The following is a 22,886-nucleotide window of genomic DNA, read 5'->3' as shown; positions in this document are numbered from 1 at the left end:
AAAAAATATAATCATAGGGAAATACAACTTTTGCAAAACCGTTGCAACAAACGTAACAAATTCACTTAAGATGTAAAATGACATATTGAATTTGTCCGCTTTGAATGATCTAATGGATGCCGTTTACAGAACCGCTATATCAGTTCTTGATGCAGAGCTATAAATTTGTAAACTTCGTGCTTCTATTTCTTTCAAACGGTCAAATATTTGAAAATATTTTAAAGAAAATTCAAGCCCTAAATCGAAATTCCGCTTCCAACAGTCACTAGAATTTAACTTTCTCTTTCAAATGCAACAAATTTCATCAAAATCAGTCCAGGGGTTATCTCATCAAAACGTTTTTGCGTTTTTACATGTATTTGAATAGGCCGCGTCGGAGTTGGGCCCGAGCTAAAGCTTCCTCTTAAAGGGCCCCTCACCAAGCCCCATAGAAAATTTTGATTATACGCTGGAAGTTGTTAAATGTCCTCTAGGTAGCGTTCTGCTGCAAAATGTTTTTCAAATCGACTCATTAATAGCCGAGATAGAAATATTTCAGTGCCGCGAACTCATGATTTCAGCAGGCGAGCTCCACTGCCAAGCAACACGTTCTTTCCGCTCGCCCCGTCTAGCCACCGCAAGCGAAATACCTTCCCTGCGTTCTCCCATACTGGACCTCGAGGATCGCGTGACGCATACGCCATGGGCCCCGCCTTCATTTTTTTTTCTCCTCGCTTTCTTTTTTTGTCGGCGCTACGCACTTCCGCTGACGGCGTCGCACGCGAGCTGTTCTATCGTTCGCGCAGCGCACGATTTTGCGCGCTGTCCACAAGGAAACATGACTAGCGGCATAATTCAGTGCTACACGAATACTGAGGCAGAACAAGCGAATCGCAGAGCATGCTCATGCGCTGGAACACGGTAGAAAATGGCATAGTTTCGGTACCTGCGCACGTCACTGCACGACCGTGCGAACAAGCAGACGAAGCGGAAGTACATCCCTCTTGCTTCGGTGCGAAGTAAAACAAAAAACACGCAGACATTCCGTTTGTGCGCTTCATTATTTCTCTAAACTTTAATTCGTCAATTCAAGCAACAGATCACACAAATAACAAATGCTGCCTTGAATAATTATCGAAGTCACGGGTCACTACGAGCGACGTCACACTGTGGACACGAGGACGTCACCGTCCCCTTTGGAGCGCGGCGGCCTCGAGGAGAAGGGAAAGCGGTGTTCCGTCTTGAAATTTCAGGTCTTTCCGCGGCGCGTAGCGACGTAACACTTTGCAGACACGATCGTTATCGCGCAATGTATGCTCTGCGCTTGTCGGCTCAAGGTGGCCAGACCTGGTGAGGGGCCCTTTAAGAGAAAGCTTTAGCTCGGGCCCGACTCCGACGCGGCCTATTCAAATACATGTAAAACGCAGAAACGCTTTTTGTGAGATAACCCCTGGACCGATGTTAGTGAAATTTGTTGTATTTGCGAGAGAATGTCGAATTCTAGTACCTGCGGAAAGGGCAATTTCGATTTAGGGCTCGAATTTTATGAAATAGTTTTTAAAAGATTCGAATTTTGAAAGTATAAAAGCGCGAAGCTTACAAATTAATAGCTGTGCATAAAGACCAGATATCGCGGTTCTGTAAACGGCCTTCGATATGTCAATTTATATCTTACGTGAATTCATTACGTTGTGTAGGAGGGTTCTGCAAAAGCTGTATATCCATATTACTACATCTCTTTAAATTATTGCGTGACGTATCAATTTTGTCCGCTATATATGTACTATTATACGCAATTCATGTAATTGTGATATCATTTTTCATTGCTGAGTTACAGTTGTAAACATGATAGTTTCGTTTTTTGGAAATTTGCTATTGTTGCCATATTTAATAAAAAAGTGACGACCTAAATAAAGAATTCGAGAGCAACGGTCATTAGACTTCACTTTTTCTTTTAAATGCAATAAACCTTGCCAAATTTGGCGCAGTGGTTGCCGAGAAAGACGAATTCTCCTATTACATGCATCTATATAGGAGCACCCTAGCTAAACCTTCTTCTTAACATTTAACTACAACACTGAATATTGCTAACTGAAACATGAATGAATTTGACACAGAATTTCAGACTGTACTTCTTGAAGAAGGGGGGGGGGGAAACACGATTTTCACGAAATCAATTACTAGTGTCACTATTATTATTATTATTATTAGTAGTAGTAGTGTTAGTAGTAGTAGTAGTATTCGATAAGTTCTGGAGAAATAAACCACTCGCCTACCTCCACACTCTCGATATAAGGCTGAGAAATATATTCCATTCGCGTTCCTTGCTTCCTATGGCAATGCGCCTACGGCGAAGCAACGATATCAAGCGAGAACATTTGACCGAACGACAGAAGAAAAAAAGTTCACAGCTGTTTTCTTGTTACCAAGCAATTCCTTTATTGCCTGCAAACACTTGGCATAACTCACGCTTGTTCGTTGTTCGTTCGAAAACGAAAACGCTCATGGCAAATCTACGCGTTTACATAGAAAAAGAAAGACACACACACACACGCAATAGCACTTTTGGAGTCAAGACCGAAAATATTTTTCTTTTCTTTCATTTCAGTACTATATAGCACCGAACAGTTGTTCTGGAGGAAAAAGTATTACCTGTGATTGGCGAAGGCATCATTCAACATTTGCCCTTGCTAGAAATGCAAATAGCGCTGGCGCACGCGTTAAAACCTGTAGATGCACAAAAAATAAAAACTCAATGGCCGTGTAGGCGCCACTCTAAGAGTATGCCTCGAAAGTTATGTACACATATAGTACACATATGTATATATATGTGCATGACAGGATTGATGCACTCTTTAAACGAAACGTAAATGTCTATTCTTCTTTATGTACATATCTATACCCTACGTGCCAGCATAAATATCACCAAACGCAGCTAATAAGTATTAACAACAACAACAACAAAAGAAGAAAAAAAAAACGCTATTAGGCGGGAGCATCCATATTTAAACTTGACCCTGGTAAGCAGACGTCATGGTTTCACAGCGTTACCCAAAATTTTTGCCACGGTTCATTACAGGTTTCTGTCTAACCCTAAGCAATACGAATGTGTTTGAAAGGTTTCGCGAATGTGTTAAAACAAGAACGTTAAAAACAAAGTATCCAAGAACGGTCCTATAAGAAAGCTAAGAAGTATAAATAGTTATGTCTGCAATATATTTACAGTGCACGTAAGAGCAATAACGAAATATATTATTTAAAAGAAAGAAGAGCCATCTATCTCTATGCGAAGACAAAACTGGCAGAAGAAAAAAAAAAGCAATTTATGAAAGAAGTAGACCTCGATTCAGGTACAAATATTTTACATCGATATCTTAATGAAGCGTTGATCTTTCTATCGCCGTGTTTTAAAAGGTCAGAACCGAAAATTTATTTCCATGCTCCGGGATGCAAATTGTAATACAACAAACAATCAAGCGCACGTTTCCAGCTAAAAATAGCACCTCCCGAAGAATTTAAAAGGTTACACCACGAAAACACATGCATAAAAAGCGGCAGGTCGATGGTACTTCCCACTTTATGGTGATTAGCATTAGGCGTGAAATAGGTGGCTCAAGATCACCCGTGCTTTGTACATGTAATTTGATCTTCCGGCTCGCCGCGACATCGTCAGCAGCGCAGAATCGCTGCAAATTTTGAAATAAAACGAAATTGTACGACTAAATGCACATCAAGTATGAACCTGTACAACATCTTCGATTCCGGTGTGTCGCACGTAGCAAGTTGAAGACGGACTTGAAACTTTTGTTCGTTAAGTTCAACAACAGAAACAGTTCTGCTTTGGTCAACACTTCTCGTTCCGTTTGACGTGGGGGGGGGGTTGAACTGAACAGGAAAAAAAAAAAAAACGGAGAAATAATGCGTGAAGGCGTCGGTGAAAGTTGTGGTCGTTCCAGCGGGAAGGTCAGCTGCCTTCGTCGATACGACACGTGATCTTCTTCCGTGAGTACACTGACCATCAATTAAGGGTTATGTCCACCGCATAAACAGTGGGTGCGTCTGGTTGTACCCGAAGACAATCGTGTCAGAAAACCCCCACCCACCCACTTTTCCCCCAGCAGCACAAGATCACGGGGCCCACATGCACCGTTCGGAACTGTCCGGACAAAAAAAAAAAAACTTCGTGAGGAGTCTATGTACAGATGAGAGTCGTTGCACTGTCGGTTGTCAACGACCGTGTTCCGACAACAAGTCACACGGCACGAGGTTCCCTTCCTTTCGTTGCTGTCGCTGCTGCTCCCACCGGCGGCTGGCACGGGTGCGACGACGTCGGGCACTTCACATTCACTCGTTCGGCGCACGTGCAAGCACGACAACGTCGTCATCACCCGTCTGCCCGTTCCGGAAGACGTTGGCACCGTAAAGCTGGCTTCCCTGGTTTGGTCTCGACCGCCGTGTCCGTCGCTAATCGGCCCCCCGCTCGCAGAGTCACCAGCGTTCACCGGTTGCACGTCGAAAGAGCGGGACCGAACGAGCCCACCTTCTCTGTCCTCAGAGATGGCTGTTGCCCGAAGACGTCTGCTGCTGAGGCTTTCCGTTGGTTGCTGAGCCATCGGCGGTATGGTTGTAACACTGCTCCTGCGGCTTATTGAGCTTGCTGTGCTGGGTACCGTAGACGAAGTAACCCGTGAGCCCTGCGAAGAGAAGCGCAGATGCAAGTTGAGGTAAAACGCTCGGGAAGTCTGTGTAGTCAGATACAAGTAAGAACTGTCAGTGAACAAGCTTTAATAGAATGGATGAAGTTTCGGACCTGTACGCGGTCTTCTTGCTTGGAAAGCCAAAATTGGTCACATACGACTTTCTTGTTAGCGAAAAACGTGTAAATTGTTCCGTAAGGCCATTCGTTGCTTCAAAAAGATGGTGCGAGCAAGTTGCAAACTGCGTGCTGTTTTTGTGCACGCAGAATGGTTTCTGCATATAGGCTGCCATGACAATGTTCTGCGATTCCTTCGCGGAGTGCTGCTGCGTACTTCACCACAGTGCACCGCGTTACAGACCTGGGCTTCTTCCCAGCTGTGCTCATATTGATGCGAAGAAAGCGCATGATGATAATCACGTTCTCAATTCAGCTCACTTGATGACAGAGAAATAAATAGACAAGTGAATAGAGTGAGCTCAAAGTATTTTTTTTTTAGGCTGTAACTTCCTGCAGTGCAACTTAGGTGGACGAGAACTCGTACAACGGTGGCAGTCATGCATATCCTGTGTTTGCATACGCGTCTTTTTATTGCAATTATATGGACACTGCAGTCGCATTTCTGCCGTCGGCGGCGCCGTGAGGTTCCGTATGAAGTCAAAGGGCGATAAAATCGTCTTCGCGCGCCGTATGCTGTATGTGCGATTGGAAGCGTGCGAGGGTGAGCCGGCAACGTGGTTCAATCTCGCGTGCGCGAGCGAGGAACGCAGGCTGGAAGCGTGCCCTCTCCTGTCGAGCGTGAGGAAGGGGGGTTTGGCGAGGGAGTAGGTGCATCCTTCTCTGGCGGCTGCTAGGGTGCCTCGATGTCCTCCTCGCCACCGTTCCGCATGGCAGAGTGTGTCGAAGGCTCGTTTAATGTCTAAAGAAACAGCTATTGTGACATTTACCCTGGCTCGTTCATGCTTAACATAGGTAAAGATATCCAAAATTGCATCCCTGGTGCATCGCCACCTTCGAAGTCCTGTCATGGGATATTGAAGTGCTTCTGTTTGCTTACACCCCCATTGCAACCTAGTGTCGATCATTTTCTCCATGACCTTGCCTAAACAGCTCCTCAGACTCACAGGACGAAAACACTCAAGAGAAAAAGAAGTTTTACCACGATTCCATAAAGGTATCGCATGTGCAATTTTCCAAGAGTCAGGGACAGTCTATTCTTTCACAAGTCGTTGAGTAATTCCAAATATGCCAAACGACCGTTAGTTCCAATGTTTAGCAACATACCGTGCTTAATGAAATTTGGACCTGCAGCAGTCACTTTCTTACAAGAAGCAAGCGCACAGTTTAGCTTAATTATAGAGAACTCGTAGTCGGGTTTGTGAGAAAGAAAGCTACGAGTTGTAGAAAAATTTGTCCTTGCCCGGGTATCGAATCCGGGACCAACGTCTTTCCTAGCGGTCGCTCTACGATCTGAGGTAACCAGGAGGCTAGCGTAGCACCGAGCGAGGCCAAATTAATCAACAACTCGAAGCACAGGCAAACCGAATATGAAAAGATCTCTTTTACGGAAGCCCAAAAGGTGGAGGAAGTGTCAAGAAAGGAAAACATTCTTGAGAGAGATTCATTGAAGGAAGAAGCTTTGTACTACCGTTTGGTGGATAACAATTCTTCCTTTCATGAATCTTCGTCCGCCTTGCGGGCTTGCGCAGAAATTATTTACCTAAATTAAGCTACAAATGCACTGTTTCGCACTGATGCCTTGTTTTAAACTGTACAGGGGCATGTATCAACAGTTATAGTAATATCGTTGATCCTTGTCTATAGCGTTTCGACCACATTTATGCATATATAAGACGTTTTAGGAGTGGGGTGGCCAGCCCCACCTACAGGCACCAGGATTTTCTTTGCGGCATCTTGTACACGAAATGAAGAAATACAGAATAACGCCATTTGACTCACCTATAGCTACCCATACAAGAAGACGAAGCCAGGTCAGTCCGTGCAGGGTCGTCAGTAAAATGGTGTTGACCACGATGCTCAGAATGGGAAGGAAGGGCACAAACGGCATCTGCGCGGATCAAAACATCACGACTGTCAGCTTGCTATAGACGCCGGGAAAGTGACCAGAACTGGGCACCGACGCTATCATTCGTAATTGAAAGGGCTACACTTAAAAAATCACGAACAGTTTGGCAAGCTCGCTTGGTTTCATACCTCGAACAACGAATGCAAGAAAGCTAGGGCTGGGAAGGCAGCAGATTGATTCGCAACTAGCCCCGCCTAAGGAATGGTACGGGATTTTGATTTGGGCACCCCGATTTGGACACCACCTATTTCTCTCGAAAGGGTGTCTGCCTTCTCGCTTAGCTTTTCGAAGCCCACGTCGTTAACTTTTCTTCTGTAACGAGTAAAGATCGGTGCTTCCATATCGTAGAAAAGCACGTGCCATGGACGTCTCCGTCTCAGCTGTAGCTGGTGGCTCACGGCGAATGGAAACACGGATAAGGACGGCAGTGGCACCTTGCGCACGTCCCTTCTGCGAGTCCCTTGTACCGGGCGTTGGTTGCAGCGCCGTTCGTCGTGCGAACGGCGGCGGTAGACTAACTAACTAACTAACTAACTAACTAACTAACTAACTAACTAACTAACTAACTAACTAACTAACTAACTAACTAACTAACTAACTAACTAACTAACTAACGAACGAACGAACGAACGAACATGGGGCATTAAGTCAACGCACCTTGTACCGCTGGATGGTGACGACCTGCTCGTGGATGGAGATGAGAAAGCACAGGGCCAGCAGGACGAGCACAAGCACTACGAGCACGAGCACCGCCCACCAGACGCCGGCGGAAATCTCGGCCCACAGGCTCTGAGCGTAGAAGCCCAGCACCAGCGTCACCACCACGATGCCGCACACGCTGAGCGAGATGATCAGGTCCGTGGTCACGCCGCCCAGCACGGACGACATGAACTGGAACCGCGGCAGAAGCCGGTTGTAGGCGATGTTGGACGTGGCGCCGGCCGGGCCGCCCGAGGAACCGTTTGCCGGCGGCTTCTCGGTGAGCGAGCCCATCTCCAAGACCTCCTGCGCGGTTGATATGCAAGAAGAAACAAGAGTCGGTCAAGTCTTTGCGATAAGCGGGGATATTTATTTATTTGCAGTAGCTGCTATGGCCTCGGCGTGACACTGTGGCATGATTGGGGACTCAATAACTGGTTAATGCAGACCGTGATGAACTTGAGTGCGTACGCACACACGATACTGAATATTACGAACTTAGTCAACAGTTAAGCAAAACAAGAAGTACAAGTGAAATGATAAGCAAAACAGGCAGTGCAAAGCACATATGTAGCGCAAAAATTATGATGGTAAAATAAAAACAACTGCTGCACTCAGTTCATTTTTACTGAATAAGTAAGCTCGAGCAGCTTTTTCGAAAGAGCGTCAACAGGGGTATACTTTACAAGCTCTTGTGGCAACATAGTATTTCCACTCTGGCAATACGTGTTAGTGTGGAATCTGCGATATTCTGTACCAGATGACGGTGTATAACGACGTACGCACTGCTTCTTTTTCCTGTCCCTATTGTGGGTAGTGTTTAAACTCTGCAATGTCTTTAGACCATCTATCCACGTCTGTACACGCAGAGCTCCTTCACTAAAGGCTAAGATGCTAAATTATCCGTGTATTACTGTGCTCGCGTGAATACGTCTTGGCTATTCACTGAAATGCACGTTCTGTTAACCGTATTTTTTTCTCAATTCTCAAAAGCGGCGAGTGGAGCATCCTGGACACGACGGCAGTAGCATGAAAATTTGCCAGAAATATGTGGAAGTGGTCGAATTTCCGTGCCACTTTCTTCATGTCTGTTCCCGAACTAACCCAGCAATCTGTTAGCGCACACATTTGCTGCCTCAATTCTTCCACAGTAGCCCATTTTGAGAGGAAATAACGGCAGAAGCGTCTCTTTTAATGGGTTTATAATGGGTACCCATCCCCATTTAATGTTCCACTTAAGCTATTGAACTTCCCCCAAAGCAACCGACCACAAGGTCGTCTAAGTGTACCTTACGGGGACCATCTTGTCCTTTCTGTATAAGCATGGGCTGAAGATTAATCCAACGTAGTTACAAAATAAATTGAATAGGCTCGTGCCCTCCTTATGATGGCAATAAAAATAGGGTGTACGAAATATTTAGACACAGCGCGGTGTGGGTGAGTGCAACAGCGGATAGCCACTACCTTCAACAACATGACACTAAAGCTAGAAGACAGCGATCCCCATACGCTTTATTCGCCATAATAATCAGACAAGAGCCGGTATACAAACTATAGAGCACCAAGGTTATGGTTATTGCACAATACGCCACACAAGTATTAACTTGCTTCTTCGTGACAATGTCCTGAGACGATGGTCGCCAACGATACGTGAAGAAGACGTTAGTCGTTGCGGTCACACAGCTCACGACATATGTCTGTTGTTCCTACCGTTAGGCAGGAATTTTAAAACTCTTTGAAGCATAGATCCTTGGAGCATCGCCCGGCGGGTCACTGACGCAGAGAGCAACGAGAGCGTTATTACAGCACTTGAAGTCGACGTGCTTCTTCGACCGTTTATAAACTTCTCATCATCACGTGTGCGTGCACAAGTGGTGCGCTTTCCCTCCCCTGTTTTTCTCGCCTTCTCACCGTATCCCCTTCGCTGAGCTCAAGGTAGCAAACCGGAGGTGCGTCAGGTTATAACCTCCCCATCTTTCCTCTCTTCTCTCCTTTTTGTGCAAGAAGAAGCAGTAACTTTTGAAAACGATTAAACCATTTCAAACTCTTCCTCCATGAATATGCACCGGGGCTGCGAGAGACGTTTAACAAGGGTGTCCAGATTAATGGTCACAACAAATTTATGTTTGCATTGGCACCATGCTCGTGACCATTAAAAAAAAAAGTTTATTTGGTGTATCACCCGCGGTCGTCGCTTCTGCGTTCCGATTAACGTAGGTATGTGATCTCACGGCTAGTAAACGAGCCCGGCGCCTATGCCTAAGTCACTCCACGGGTAAATGCACCATCGGGGTGTGCGAGGTCGCTGCTCAGTGCTAACAGGCGGAAGCGTAACACGAGCAAGGCTTGATTGAGTGTGCGTACCTTCTTGGCCGGCTCCCTGTACCGGAAGATGATGATGCCGCCACTGACGACGAGGTAGGCGAACAGCGTCCCGATGGACATCATCTCGACCAGGGTCTCGATGTCCAGGATGACCGCGAGCAGGCCGGCCAGCGCCGAGAACACGTACATGGCGACGAGCGGGATCTTGGTGCGCTTGTTGACCGTGCCGAACATGTGCATGATGAGGCCGTCGTCAGCCATGGCGTACGCTATCCTTGTGAGCGCGTACAGCGTTCCGATGAGCACCGTGGACATCCCGCACAGGGCGCCGATGATCACGACGATCTGCCAAGTCCGTCCAAAAGAAAAGAAAAAATTAAAGGAACATGTGGTGAGGAAGCGGTCAGTGGAACAAAGCAGTCGGTCAGCGAAAGTGAGCAGTTTGTTGTGAACGTTCAAACTCGCGCTTGGCCGCCTGTTGTTATTAGTTGTTTTGAAAACACATACACATTTCACGGGAAAGGGAAAGAGCGAGTAGCAGGCGGCTGGCAACTGCCACCGGACGAGGCACAACGCACGCCTACTCGCCTGCAAGAAACGTGGAACAACACAGGCCACCGGCGTATAGTCGCATAAATAGTGACATCAAGGGTGTCTCAACTCTCGTGCACCAAGATTTAAAAATATTCGTATGCCACTTAGCTGGACAGAACAAAGGTAACGCTGTTTGCCGTCGCATAAAGAAACTCAGATTTCTTTTTTTTTTTTTGCATTTCGTCTGATTAGATAATTAGTCTCAAATATAACGAATCAATTTCGCAAATATTATAATTAGATAAAACGCGTCAATAAGAAAAATTGTACAGCAGCATGAAAAACTCCAGATGCAGCTTTTTGTTGCTCAATACCTGCTACATAAAAGCGTTTTTCAGAGCGTGAAAGTAGCCCTGAGTACGCGCAAAATTGTCGCGCGACTGGCCTCTGGAGGCACTTTGCTTGTATTCGCGCGCTTCTTTCACGTTCGTAAAAAAAAAATCACTTTCATGTAGCATCTATTGAGCAACAGAAAGCTGTATCGGGAGTTTCTCATGCTGCTCTGCAATTTTTTCATTGACACTTTTCAGCGAATTATACTTTTTGAGAAGTCAATAAATAATTAATACAGATTACTCAATTAGCCGGAATGCGAAGAATTATCTGAGTACCTCCAAGCGACCGCCAACAACAATGCTCTGGTTCCGTCCAGCTACGTGGCGTTTGCATATTTTTTTAAATCTTGGCGCATGATAGTTGGGCCACCCCTGTATAGACTTTGTTTCAAGCTCTGCTATATGTCTGGACTCTGCGGTGGCTAGTGTCCATATGCGTAAGCGCATCCATGCATACGTGTGCGCAAGTTATGTATTGCCCTTTTCAAAAGTGCATCTAAGCGCGTGATAAGAACTAAAATTCGCCTTGGAGGTGCCGTAGCAGCTCTGGCGCACTGAAGCGGTGTACGGAGGCGAAGAATAATCTCCAGGGGTCTTCCTCAGTCGCCTCCGGGCGCGTTACAAGTCCTTAACTTCACTGCACGAGTAGCACTCTTGGCCACGTGACATATGGTTCTAAACGTTTTTTGAAATAGATCGCACACAATGAGATTTCCTGCTAATTCCCAAGCTCCTTTGTGATTCTTGGTGTGCTGGTGACGTGATACGACTCTCTGACTGCACTGCTCGAACGTAACATTTGGACACGTGACTAACTTATCAGGGGAAGTTCTGGGAGGGGTCGTACACAGGGAATTTTTACAATCATATTGCTAAGCTAAGGAGCTCACCGCCGTTTTTCTTTTGAAGGACCGCTGCAAACCAGTTCATTCGCCTCGCGTTATGGGCTACGCCGCATTGGAGCGTACAAGAAGTCGGATCAATTCATCAACCGCTACTGCCCCCCCCCCCCCCCCCCCCCAAAAAAAAAAAGAAAGCTGTTCAGTGTGGAAGCAGCTATCAAAGCTAAAGGCCATATGGACTTTCACGTCGTGGTTTCTTCTCTATAGTGAATGCTTCACAGAGTGTCAAAGATTCATACAGCGCGAAGCATGCCTATAGCATTGCCTTCAGCAAAAACGAATGAACCTAAAAACGAATTTGTGGTGGAGACCGAACGCTTCGAAATGGTATCCGGGGCTTCAATCAAACAAGATTTTTTTTCCGACTACCTTCAACACATTATTTGTCTTGCGACAAGTCCGCTGTGGGCACAATCCACATCGAATAATTCCAGAAAGCTTTGGCGGGCACCACTAGACAACGGCGATGACGTGTGTCCCTGAGTTCTTTATCAGCGGTACTAAATTTTCACTGAGAAAACATTGAAGAAGTCACGTAAGAAATGCAAAACGAAGAATGGTTAATCCGCCAAAAACTACTTTTCTGCGAGCAGCACGACTTGCACGTTCGAGCGCACTTGCTCGGTAAGTCATCCACGGAAATAGCAACGCTATGCAATGACGATGCGATGGATTGCAGGTCATCACGAAATAATGGCATTGTTCTTTTCGTGCTTCCCTGGCATGCAGCTTGCACTGACAGTTGTCACGCAGATTTGAGCGCTGGTGGTCGACCTCGGCAAGACACGTCACCAGTAAGCTATGCTAGACTTGATAACGCCACCGATGTCGACGTCAGGTAAGGCAGGGGACAGTTCACTTATAGTGACTACCAAAGAGGACGACAGCATAAATAAAAAGGTGAGCTGATTTTCTGATAGTGTACTGCCACAGCTGTGCATGAAGTGAAAGGAATTACAGCCGTGCCACGGTATTCAGTACAATGCGGCACTTGAGCAATGCTGAATAAAGTGATGCCCAACTGGCTGAAAATGCGTGGACCACGCGTCTACTGGCGATTCTGAAACAGAAATACTCAAAACAGCCTTATTTTATTCTGTTATGTGCACACAGAAGGATCCAGCTAGTAGATTAATTAGTCCAGACATATAGCAGAGGTTGAAACGTAGTGTACACAGGGTGTCCCAACTATCATGCACCGAGATATTATAAAACATGCAAATGCCACGTAGCTGGACGGAACCGGGGTAATGTTGTTTAATTAATTAATTAATTCATTCATTCATTCATATCTAGTACGGTCAGAAAGAGACAGAAATTTCTAATACAGGGAACTGGATTGCTATGTGATGCTCTTTGCAAACAGTACAATTCGCTCGTTCATGGACTTAGGAGAGCGAGATACGAAACACGAAACTGGTCTTTTTATTGAGTTTGTATGGAGGAATAGTGTATCAGAACACGCCATCCACCTCATCATACCAAGAAAACGTGTGATAAATGCAACTCGCGGAAGTTCAATTTGACACTCCAGTTTTTAACATAAATGTTAATGATAACATTTTTATACAACTGAGACGAGCGGTTCTTTATTTACTTGTTTTTCCGAGATAAACAAAATTATACGAGCTGATTTATTAGGCTGAGACAAGAGCAACACTTCTTTCAATCCACGTTTTCTTTAGGAATGGTCATTACGAGGCGATACGAAGGAAGCGTCCACAAAACAAAACAAAAACAGAACAATGATCCTTCACAATGTCGGAACCATCCGAACAAAACAAAAGCCCAGCAGACGTCGGGGAATGTGAAGCCTATGAGCAGCCCAGTGAGAAGCTGCCGGCTACGTACGTTTCGATTGCTATCATAGTGAACTTGAAGCGCCAGAACTATCCCGTTACAATAAACAGCTGCGTCATGCAGCCAAAAAAGAAAAGCGCATCAAAATAACTCTCGGAATTGAAGGCTCTTCTGCAGCGCGCAAAATTCCGTCACCGACACGTTCGCGTCACCTACGGGTACCGCTTATTGGAAACACTGCGGCGTGTCCTTGGACGTCAGTAAAGACAAGGTTGTGTTCCGCGAATTATGCGCGATTAACAATGCGTGGACGCATATTTCGGGGAATTGATAACGCGGACAGCCGCCGTACGTGCTTTTGAAGCGTTCACGCATTGAATTGAGACCGGGCAACTTAACTGCGTTCTCTTTTCATTTCTCCTGCATGAAAAACAAGCGGTTTTCTTTCTTCTTTTTTCACTTTCTCTTGTAACGTACTAGTTAAGCCGTTTCTTAATTAGTGGAGTAGCGTGGAAAGGTGGGAGGCAAATGCCGATACGTAGGGAAAGATAAAGAGAACTGAACAGGCACGTACGCAGAGAGAGAGAGAGAGAGAAGAAAAAAGGAAGGCAGGGATGTTAACCAGTCAATAGTCTGGTTGGCTACCCTACACTGGGGGATGGGATTTTTTTTTTCGGGAGGGGCCCAACCCAAGGTAACTTTTCTATGCAAATGAGGGAGAGGGTACTTTTACTAGTACAAATGTGAATAATGCCCACCATTAGCCATAAGGACGAGTAAATCCGCAGAAGAGAATTGAAATAACGTGCATCTCACAGGTACGCCTGTGAGATACACCACCTCTTTACTTGGCAAACAAAGAACCACATCGAATGGACTCGCGCATGAAAGATGCGCTGGAAGAACCTTGCCAAGAACAAGTTAACCAGCTAAAGTGCAAAATAAAGATTTCTAGGGGCGTATTTTTTAATTAGTTCTGGAAGAATTATAGAGAAATGTATATTTGCGGAAAAATCACAGTTCTTTTGGATCCCTCCTTTACTGCTCTACCAAGTGTCATAACCGACTGGTGTTGTTATTTGGGAAGTTGCGTAACGATGCGTGGTCACCAGTCCCGTACAACCGCGTAGAGCGCAGAACGCTGCGGTTCTAGACGTACTGCGCCCACCGCGAAAGGTTAGAAAAACACCCCCATTAGCACAGCGGGGCAGTAGCTACGTCAGGCGGCTCGATTGATAACTATAGAAGAGTAATTCAAAACACACGGAATTATTCTCCACTTCCGGCCGCGTTTTTTCTACTTCCTTTTTACACAAACAATTTTCGCTTTTCCTCCCTGTTTGGCTGGTTCCTTGGCTTTCTCCCTTAGTCGATCGCTTAATTTATCATCTTGCGACTCTTGTTTCCAGTTGCCAATTTTGCACGAAAAGTGCCGTAGAATTAAGGAAAAACCAGACAAGGTAAGGGGTGACAGTCATATTGCTTATGGGTTCAACGGTTATTGCAGGGTCTGATGATGGACGCTGTTTTGCAATATTTTACTTTCCACCTTATCTAAACCATATCGCGGATATACGAGTATGGTTCCGAGGATCTGCCAGCGTCGCGGCGAGCCGTCACTCGAGGAAATAATGAAGCGAAAGGAAAAGTTAAATGCAACTGGCGTTTTCTCCGGCTACACCTCGTTCCACTAGCATACAGACCAGCTGACTATGAATCGAGTCCCTTTCCTGCCCCTGGATCAGTGTAAAAATAGAAGCTTGAACTGACATAGCAACATCTGTTGCAACAGCAACAGATCGTTGAATAGATGGTGACATCAAAATTGTGTTGGGCATTATAAATAAAATAAAATTTCATTTCATAAAAAAATCATTCGCGCGTTTTGCCATGTACTTGAATTGTGAAATCGCAGTTGGACCTCGAGCAGAAGGGTTCTCTTAAATATCGAAAAATAAACGAGTCGATCATCATCACTATCAGCGACATAGCAAGAGGCTCACCTTAGCCCAGACTGCTCCTTTGGCTTCCAAAGCGTCCGGCAGCCCCGAGTCGGGCACTATGTCCTTGTAGTTGACCATGAGCGTGAGAACCGCGGAAACGGCCACGTAGAGCACGGTGACCACGGTCATCGAGATGAACGTGGCGATGGGCAGCGAGCGCTGCGGGTTCTTCGCCTCCTCTCCCGAAGCGGCGATGGCGTCGAAGCCGACGTAGGCGAAGAAGCACGCCGCCGACGCGGCCAGGATGCCGTGGACGCCGAAGGGCATGAACCCTCCGGTCTCCGGGTTGGTCCAGTTGTCGAAGTCGGCGTAGTAGCCGCCCACGCCGATGATGATGAAGAGGACGAAGATGTTGACGCAGCAGAGGATGTTGTTGAGCCACGAGGTGGCCTGCATGCCGACGGACATGAACGCCACGTACACCACGATGATGCCCAGCGCCAGGAAGTCCGGGTACTGAGAGAGGTACGGGCCCGGAAGCTCACCCGTCGTGTTCATGATGGCGCCCTTGATGGCGCCGTGCGTGAGCGAGTCGATGTACGCGCTGCAGGCCCGAGCCACGGCCGAGATCCCGATGACGTTCTCGAGCACCACGTTCCAGCCGACGAAGAAGGCCCAGAACTCGCCGACGCTAAAGTACGAGTACGAGTAGGCCGAGCCGGCCCGAGGGAACCGCACGCCGAACTCGGCGTAGGCGAGCGCGGCGAGCAGGGACGCGACGCCGGCCACGATGTAGGAGATGATGAGCGCCGGGCCCGCGATGTTCTTGGCCACCGACGGGGTGAGCACGTAGATGCCGGAGCCCATCATGTGGCCGATGCCGAGGAGCGTGATGTCGAAGGTGGTCAGGCATCGCTTCAGCGACGTCTGCATGTGGTCCGCACCGGGCTCCTTGGTCCGTCGCAGCTTGTGCAGGAACGTCGAGAGCATCTTGCCGGCGCCTCCCTGCAGCGCAAACGGGAAGCACACATGGCCGCTGGTTAGAAAAAGGTAGAGACCGGTCCTACAAGGCCAAACGGTAACGGCGTTTCGTAAAGCTGGCAGAATGCACTCGGCAGTCCCTCCTGGACCGTCTGTGCGTTAGGAACGAAGCATGCAGCCAGCAGGAGGCGATTACGAGAAGACAAACAATCGGGCCGAATTCACGAAGATTTTCGTACTTGTGTAGAGTACAAAAATCACGATTACCGAGCCATCTGCATATACGAAATTTTTCTGCTCCAGGACATTCTCACGAATGTGGACCTTTTACCTTTGGCCGACGAGTGTCACGGGATAATTTTTGTTCAACCTAACATACAATACTGCCCTTACCATATTTCACCCTCACAAGACGGCACACGCCAGGAAAATGTGGCATCGCACGGATAATAACGTGTTTCATTGCTATTCACAGACAATGCTCATTCATTTGCTCACCGAAGCACTCAATGCCTGTAGGCTCAACAGGCCGATCAACCCCAAAGAAGTGTCGTTGTACCAAAGACTTAAAGAGAAAAAAAAATATATACCGCACTGCATGAAAAATTATAAACCAGTTTATACAATACGTATTACACATGCCGACTTTCATTATCCCCTGGCACCTGTCGCATTCCTCGCCATTTATTTGGCATTTATTTTCTCACCTTAACTCAACTCGCCGTCACTCGTGCGCACCACGACCTGAGTGGTTGTCGAAATAAAGCACGCGTAGTAATCATCGTCTCCCTCAAAAAAATTTACTGAAATACAATCAGACATCGACTGCTCAAGTCGAGCGGGTTATAGTGGACAACCGGAAACATACGTCGCGTTGTTTACGGGCAGGAAGTGCCGCCGTATCGCTATCAACATGTCGCGTGCCAACCGACCAACCACTATACGATCCACAACTGTGCCGACGAAGTACCAACGAGAGGGCAGCGAACAGTCGTAAACACGCCAGAGGTTCTTTGACGAGCGCTGCCGATGCGTCGAGGGGGCAATGAAAGGCGTCGTTGCGGAATGCAAGTGGCCCTGGCCTGGCCCGCAAGCACGTGACCTCCTGAAGTTAAACTCCCATATCGGCCGTCCCAGACACCCGGTCATTCGGCGCATAACGAAGCGACGCTCCCTGTGTGTTTGTGTGCGTACATTCGGGAAAGTTTGAATGAGACATGTGCATGCTACGTCCATGCAAAGCGCGTTCCTCCGTAAGAAATAATCTATCCGTAAACAGAAATGCACGTTTCACTGTTAGCGGCGAACATCGCAGAGTTTCCTTCATTCGTATTTAACGCCAGTAACATTACATACACTTAGACATAGCACTGCATGACAGTTGGATATATAGAGCTGCGCTTCAGCGTCGCAATAACGCGCAATGTTGGTCACGTAAAGAACAACCGTTCTGGCTTTTTCGTCATGGCGCTCACCACGTGGCATAGCGTCTCAAACTAAAGTCCCTCACCTTATCTCAAACGAGGACTGCGCGCCGCTCTACGAAAAAGCATGGACGACTCACCTTCATTTTGGAATTTCTCACCAGCTGTTCGCAAGACTACTCAGAATTCCACGCACAAACAAATAAAAAGAAAAAAAAAAACGAGCCCCGTATTAATACGGCCAGAGAGGAACGGCGGTTCGTCGGTGTACGCTGCCTGCCGTTTCCCCAGGCCGTCCGTCAGTCTCTTCAGCTGCCGCTCAAGTTTACGGGGGTGTAATATCGGGACAGGATGGCTCAAAATGAAACCCCTAAGATCGCCAGAAGACGGATGCCCCGTCTTCACCGCGCAATGAGCCGCTGACGAGTGAGCGATCCGCGCCGACGAACGCGAGGGGTGCGAACCGCGGCAGATTCAGAGAACGCGCCGCTTCGTATAGAGGCGCGCTTCCCTCGCAGCGGGAGAAGGGAAGCAGGCTGCTCATTGGTCGATTCATCTTCTCGTGTACACTCGCAGAGCTCGCTTGCGCACCGTTGCGAGGGCGCTACTATGGGCCGAAAGCGAAGCGTTGGGGGAAGAGGAGGGTATACACATCGCCGGTGTCGTCGCCGTCGCTGGAACACGACTCCTTTCTGTCACCATCGTCAGCGCTGTGCACCCCTTCCCTCATTCACACTAAACTGCAACCTAACCCACCCCTCCCCCGCCGCGCAACTCGTCTCCTTCGCCAAGCGATGCGCATACTTCAGTTATCAACCCATTTACGTTGGAAATGTCCTACACCTCTTCCATCGGCGATCTTCAACCTTAACCCGTAACTTCCACCGTCTCGGTCGCCATTGTTCGATAAGCAATATCCATCCGCCCATATCCACTACTGCAGCCTCTAAGAGCAGGTGCACTCTCTGCGTACAGGTTTTCTTCTTTTTTTTTTTGTGTGTGTGAGTGATGACTATAGGATGCATTCGCAGGTTAGCCCTCGCACTACTTATTGAACCTATCTGGCCTCATCCGCAGCTTCAACTGCTACATGTACGAAGTCGTCGGCAGGCATAACCTTCGCTCACGCGGCTTTTCGTGTCACTGAAAAGCGTTCCTTCGATTGTCAGTGTACCGCTTATGCCTGTAGTGCCGTTCCGTTCATAGCACCAGTTGCAGCGTCTACGGCGTTCCCGTTCCCTCCGGCATTTTCTGCACGCAACTTCAGCGTCCGATTAATTTAAGCCGCGTTGCTCTCGTTATCCATTCCCCTCCGGCCGTGTCTATAATCTCGGCACTTCAGGTTCATCCATACCTACACGGTGCAGCGGGCACGGCACATAACGCAGCACTCAACTATATCCTAAAACTGAACCGGGTGACTTTGATTGGCCGTTCCTCACTCACCCTGTTCCTTTCCATTCAACCTAACCTGCCATGTGAGGCTCATCCATATCCACGGTGCAGTGTCCACTGCACGCAAAACTGCACACTTTCTTTCTCGTGATTTTTTTTTTTTTTTTTTTTTTTTTTTATGGCATGCACTGAACCGCGGCCGCGGCGGCGTCTTTTGTGTAGACGCCACAGGGCGCCAACACTCCTCCCCGCCTCACCCTCCCCCCTCCCTCCCCTGCCCCGCTTCTAAAGGAATACTGTCCGTACGCTTGCCCAGAGTCGAGTGACGTAATCCCACGGGCGCACGCTGAGCCGCAGCAGCATGCCGCTTGGCAGCGAAGCCAACCGAGGGCGAACAGGCGACGCAAAGCCGGCGACGCTTTCACCGCATACGTCGCAAACGAGGAACAGGTGTCACTCTCGGGGTCGATCGAATGTGACAATGTGCCGACTCGTCCGTAGTAGGGCTTACGCCGCGAACGCCGGGTGACGGGGTGTCTATAACCACCCGTGGCGAGGTGATGATGGGAGGAGAAGCGACGAGTGTATTGGCTCCTCGACGCGCGAAGGACGCGCCGCGGCGCTCGGAACAGAGCCAGGGCAGGAAGTGGGCCGCCCGCGGCTTGGCGCTAGCGAGCGCGTGCCTCTAGCGTCGACGACGAAGAGGAAGGGAGCTGGCGTTAACGGCGACGGAGGAAGCGGCCGGCGGAGTATCGCGGAAAAGCGATAAAGAGAGCAGGCAGGCAGCGTGCTACAGAGCGATGTTTCTCAGGCGCCGCAATCCCCCCCCCCCCTTTTTTTTTCTCATCGAACCTCTCGAACGACCACTATCAAACGGGGGTTATAACAGAGGGCCCGAGCGGTAAGGGTTTACTGAAAGCAGTCATTTTGTCAGCGCCGACTGTTCGGGTGCTGTTGCAACCATCCATTTGCATTTGGTCAGTCGAAAACAAGGGGGGGGGGAGGGGGGAGATAATTAGCGGAGAAAGATCGTAGCGAAACTTCTCTTTTCAGAGTGTATAAGAAACGACGAACCATGACCTCAGTCTTTATTGAAGAAAAGGCGAAAGCTTTAGGCTACTTGCCACACCAAACCGAAGGTGTAACCTCACACAAACACGCCATCGCTAACCCCTGGTTAGACGCTTTGCGGGCACTTTTGACGGACGACGCTGCCCCGCGGCCCTTATTTCTGGACTCTCACGAGGACACCTGTGTTCTCGTGCGAGTCCACAGTGTCCACGAAAGAGTCCACGTGAAAGTCCCACACTGTTTATCACACACCATGTAATAAACATGGAGTTGAGTGAGGAACCGTGGTCAAGGAGTGCATTGGGACAAATTACGCTAAATCAGAACAGTGACATCATATAACTCGGAGCGCACTAACAACGCGCAAGGAAGTAGCGCATTGGAACATCCTGTTCAATCATGCGGCGCGCACTTAAACAGCCCTAGCCAAGCAGGGATTCCTGCTTGTCAGCATAATGAACGCCGCAGCAAAAGCTCCGAACGTGACTCTACGGGCTTTATTCCAGCGCTCGAGGTCCGATTTTGTTCTGCGATTTTGTGAACATTCGAAAACGGTATGAGAACTCTGAAGCTCACAGACGCGGCTACCGAAAGTTCACTAAATGAGGAGTTCAAAGAATTGGTTCAATTGGTGATTCATAGATGTCTCCACCGTAGGTCAAAATGGCTCAGTAGCCACAAAGACAGGCAACTTCTTCTCAACAAAGTTCTTGCGAACATAAAGGTCCCAAGAAAGACAGTGACTGTATATATAAGCCAGTATACGTATCAAAACTATGTTCCGCGATCTCGCGTGCCATAAGCACGATTCGATATTGAAGTACGCCGTAGTGGGAGAATGCGGATTAACTTTGACAACTTGGCTGGGATTCTGTAACGTGAACATACATCTAAGCACATGGGCGTTTTCACACTTCGCCCCCACCGGAGCATGCGTGTGCTTTCGGCCCTATGTTGAAAGTTTTGAGGAAACCGTATGTTTGTCCCAAGGGAGCACATAAGCTTTTGAGAATCGCAGAGAACATTTATGATAGTGTTTGTGACACGGCTACGGTGCGAAAAGAATTTTCGCGAGGATGATATCACGGTCACATGCCTCCAGCGAGGAGCTGTGTACCTTTCATGCGTGCATATATGCCCGAAAGCATTCATATCGCAGCAAGCACATCGACGGAAAGGCCTGGAGCTGTAAAGATAAGCTCCGGCTCGCGACAACCCTCGCGATACTTGCAGTTCGGCGGCGTGGCCTTTGCGTCGAAGCTCTTGGCGTCGTGCAGAACCACCGGAAAAGAAGTGAGCGCGAGAATGTGCGGAGTCTGCGGCGGTCACGCGCATCTGGCTGTGGAAAAACACACACGTACACTCACTGTTTGCGTGCGCATTTATCATTGCGCGTTTTTGTCGCGGAATTCCCGCGCACTAAACCTTATCGTAACGACTTTTTTTTTTCGTTCGTATCAAGATAACCCTGTCGCCCCATGCAAATGCCGGCAGGTGGCTGCTCTCAGACGCGGAAACTTCGCTTCCACGTCCCGACACTGGAGATGAAATTCCTGAAATTTGGCAGCAGGGAGGTAACGAACGCCTGATGGAAATAGTCAGTATTAGCATGCCGCGCACGCAACGTTACTCCGAGCGATATGTCTTCTATCAAACTAGGTTTAGATGCTAAGGGTGCACCGCCGTCCGAGTCATCGTCAACCAGACGCAATGTCGCCGTTAACGAGCTTTAGCTTGTAGCCAGCAGATGAGCAGGAAATAAATTCATTCCGCGCACTTTCCGTTTTGTCGACACAAGTTAGAAGTAGTGTTGCAAAAGTGATAAAATCGGATGGACCATGCAGTGCAAACAGTCGTTCAGATAGTAGTTGAGGTAGTAGTTCAGATAGTAGTTGAGATAGTAGTTCAGATAGTAGTTGAGATAGTAGTTCAGATTGTAGTTCAGATAGTAGTTCAAATAGTAGTTCAGATAGTAGTTCAGATAGATGGTCGATCAGCATGTCGGAGGCACTCTATATATATACTGGTTTGTCTATTTCTCTTTATCACAATGAGTGTTACCACCCGTCGACTTCGCTCTTGCTTTTGGATTTGCACGCGTCTAGGAAGTATGTGGTGTCTTTACGGCTGCCACGCATGCAAGGTCATGTACTACTTCGACACAGTGTTTACCAGTTAGGAAGAGCGAGAACCCCGACGAGTTGTTGTTAGAACAGCGTGACGTGTTTTACTAACAGTACACCGATTGATATCCTCGCACACCCTGTGCGGTTACGCTATTTATATAACGGTTCCTAACGTGCAGCACCACGAGGTGACCCAAGGACGCACTAATCCGAATAACCAGGTCGTTAACCAGGTCAGTAAACGACGATTTATCGGTCCCGCTCCGCGAGAGCACTTGATGCGGTGTTCCCATTTTACGACCAGTGACTACGAGCCAAAGCAGTCGACGCTGTTAGATGGTTACCACGAATGTCTGTTTAGGGCAGGTCAGCGTGATCCTATGCACAAACGCACGATAGGTTAGCAGGAGTACTAATTATGGCATTAACACTAATGCACGATGGCATGGCAAGTGTGCGGTGAACCCCTTGGCACATATTAGAACAATAAAAATTGACCATGTCCCGTCAAGTTTTCCGAGCTCACGTCG

General features: G+C 47.9%; 1 protein-coding gene across 4 annotated transcripts in view; it reads right to left on the bottom strand.

The window, feature by feature from the left end:
• Positions 1–2,393: 2,393 nt before the first annotated feature.
• The window catches only part of LOC126548330 (cationic amino acid transporter 4-like), a 146,680-nt gene continuing 126,187 nt past the window's right edge, over positions 2,394–22,886 (bottom strand). For 3 of the 4 annotated variants that reach the window (XM_050196508.3, XM_050196478.3, XM_050196493.3), the window contains exons 2-6: positions 15,420–16,364; positions 9,825–10,130; positions 7,419–7,766; positions 6,635–6,743; positions 2,394–4,673 (exon numbers count right to left, since the gene is read on the bottom strand). In XM_050196508.3, the coding sequence (XP_050052465.1) occupies positions 4,531–4,673; positions 6,635–6,743; positions 7,419–7,766; positions 9,825–10,130; positions 15,420–16,364 (1,851 nt within the window). In that variant the 3' untranslated portion in view covers positions 2,394–4,530. Of the gene's footprint in view, positions 4,674–6,634; positions 6,744–7,418; positions 7,767–9,824; positions 10,131–15,419; positions 16,365–17,904; positions 20,004–22,886 lie in introns of those variants that run through there. The other variant, XM_050196489.3, reaches the window with a different exon arrangement.

Source organism: Dermacentor andersoni, chromosome 3, assembly GCF_023375885.2.
Source record: "Dermacentor andersoni chromosome 3, qqDerAnde1_hic_scaffold, whole genome shotgun sequence".
Lineage (NCBI taxonomy): Eukaryota > Metazoa > Arthropoda > Arachnida > Ixodida > Ixodidae > Dermacentor > Dermacentor andersoni.
Note: the sequence above shows the minus strand (reverse complement) of the source record. Positions and strands in the feature narration are given on the sequence as shown.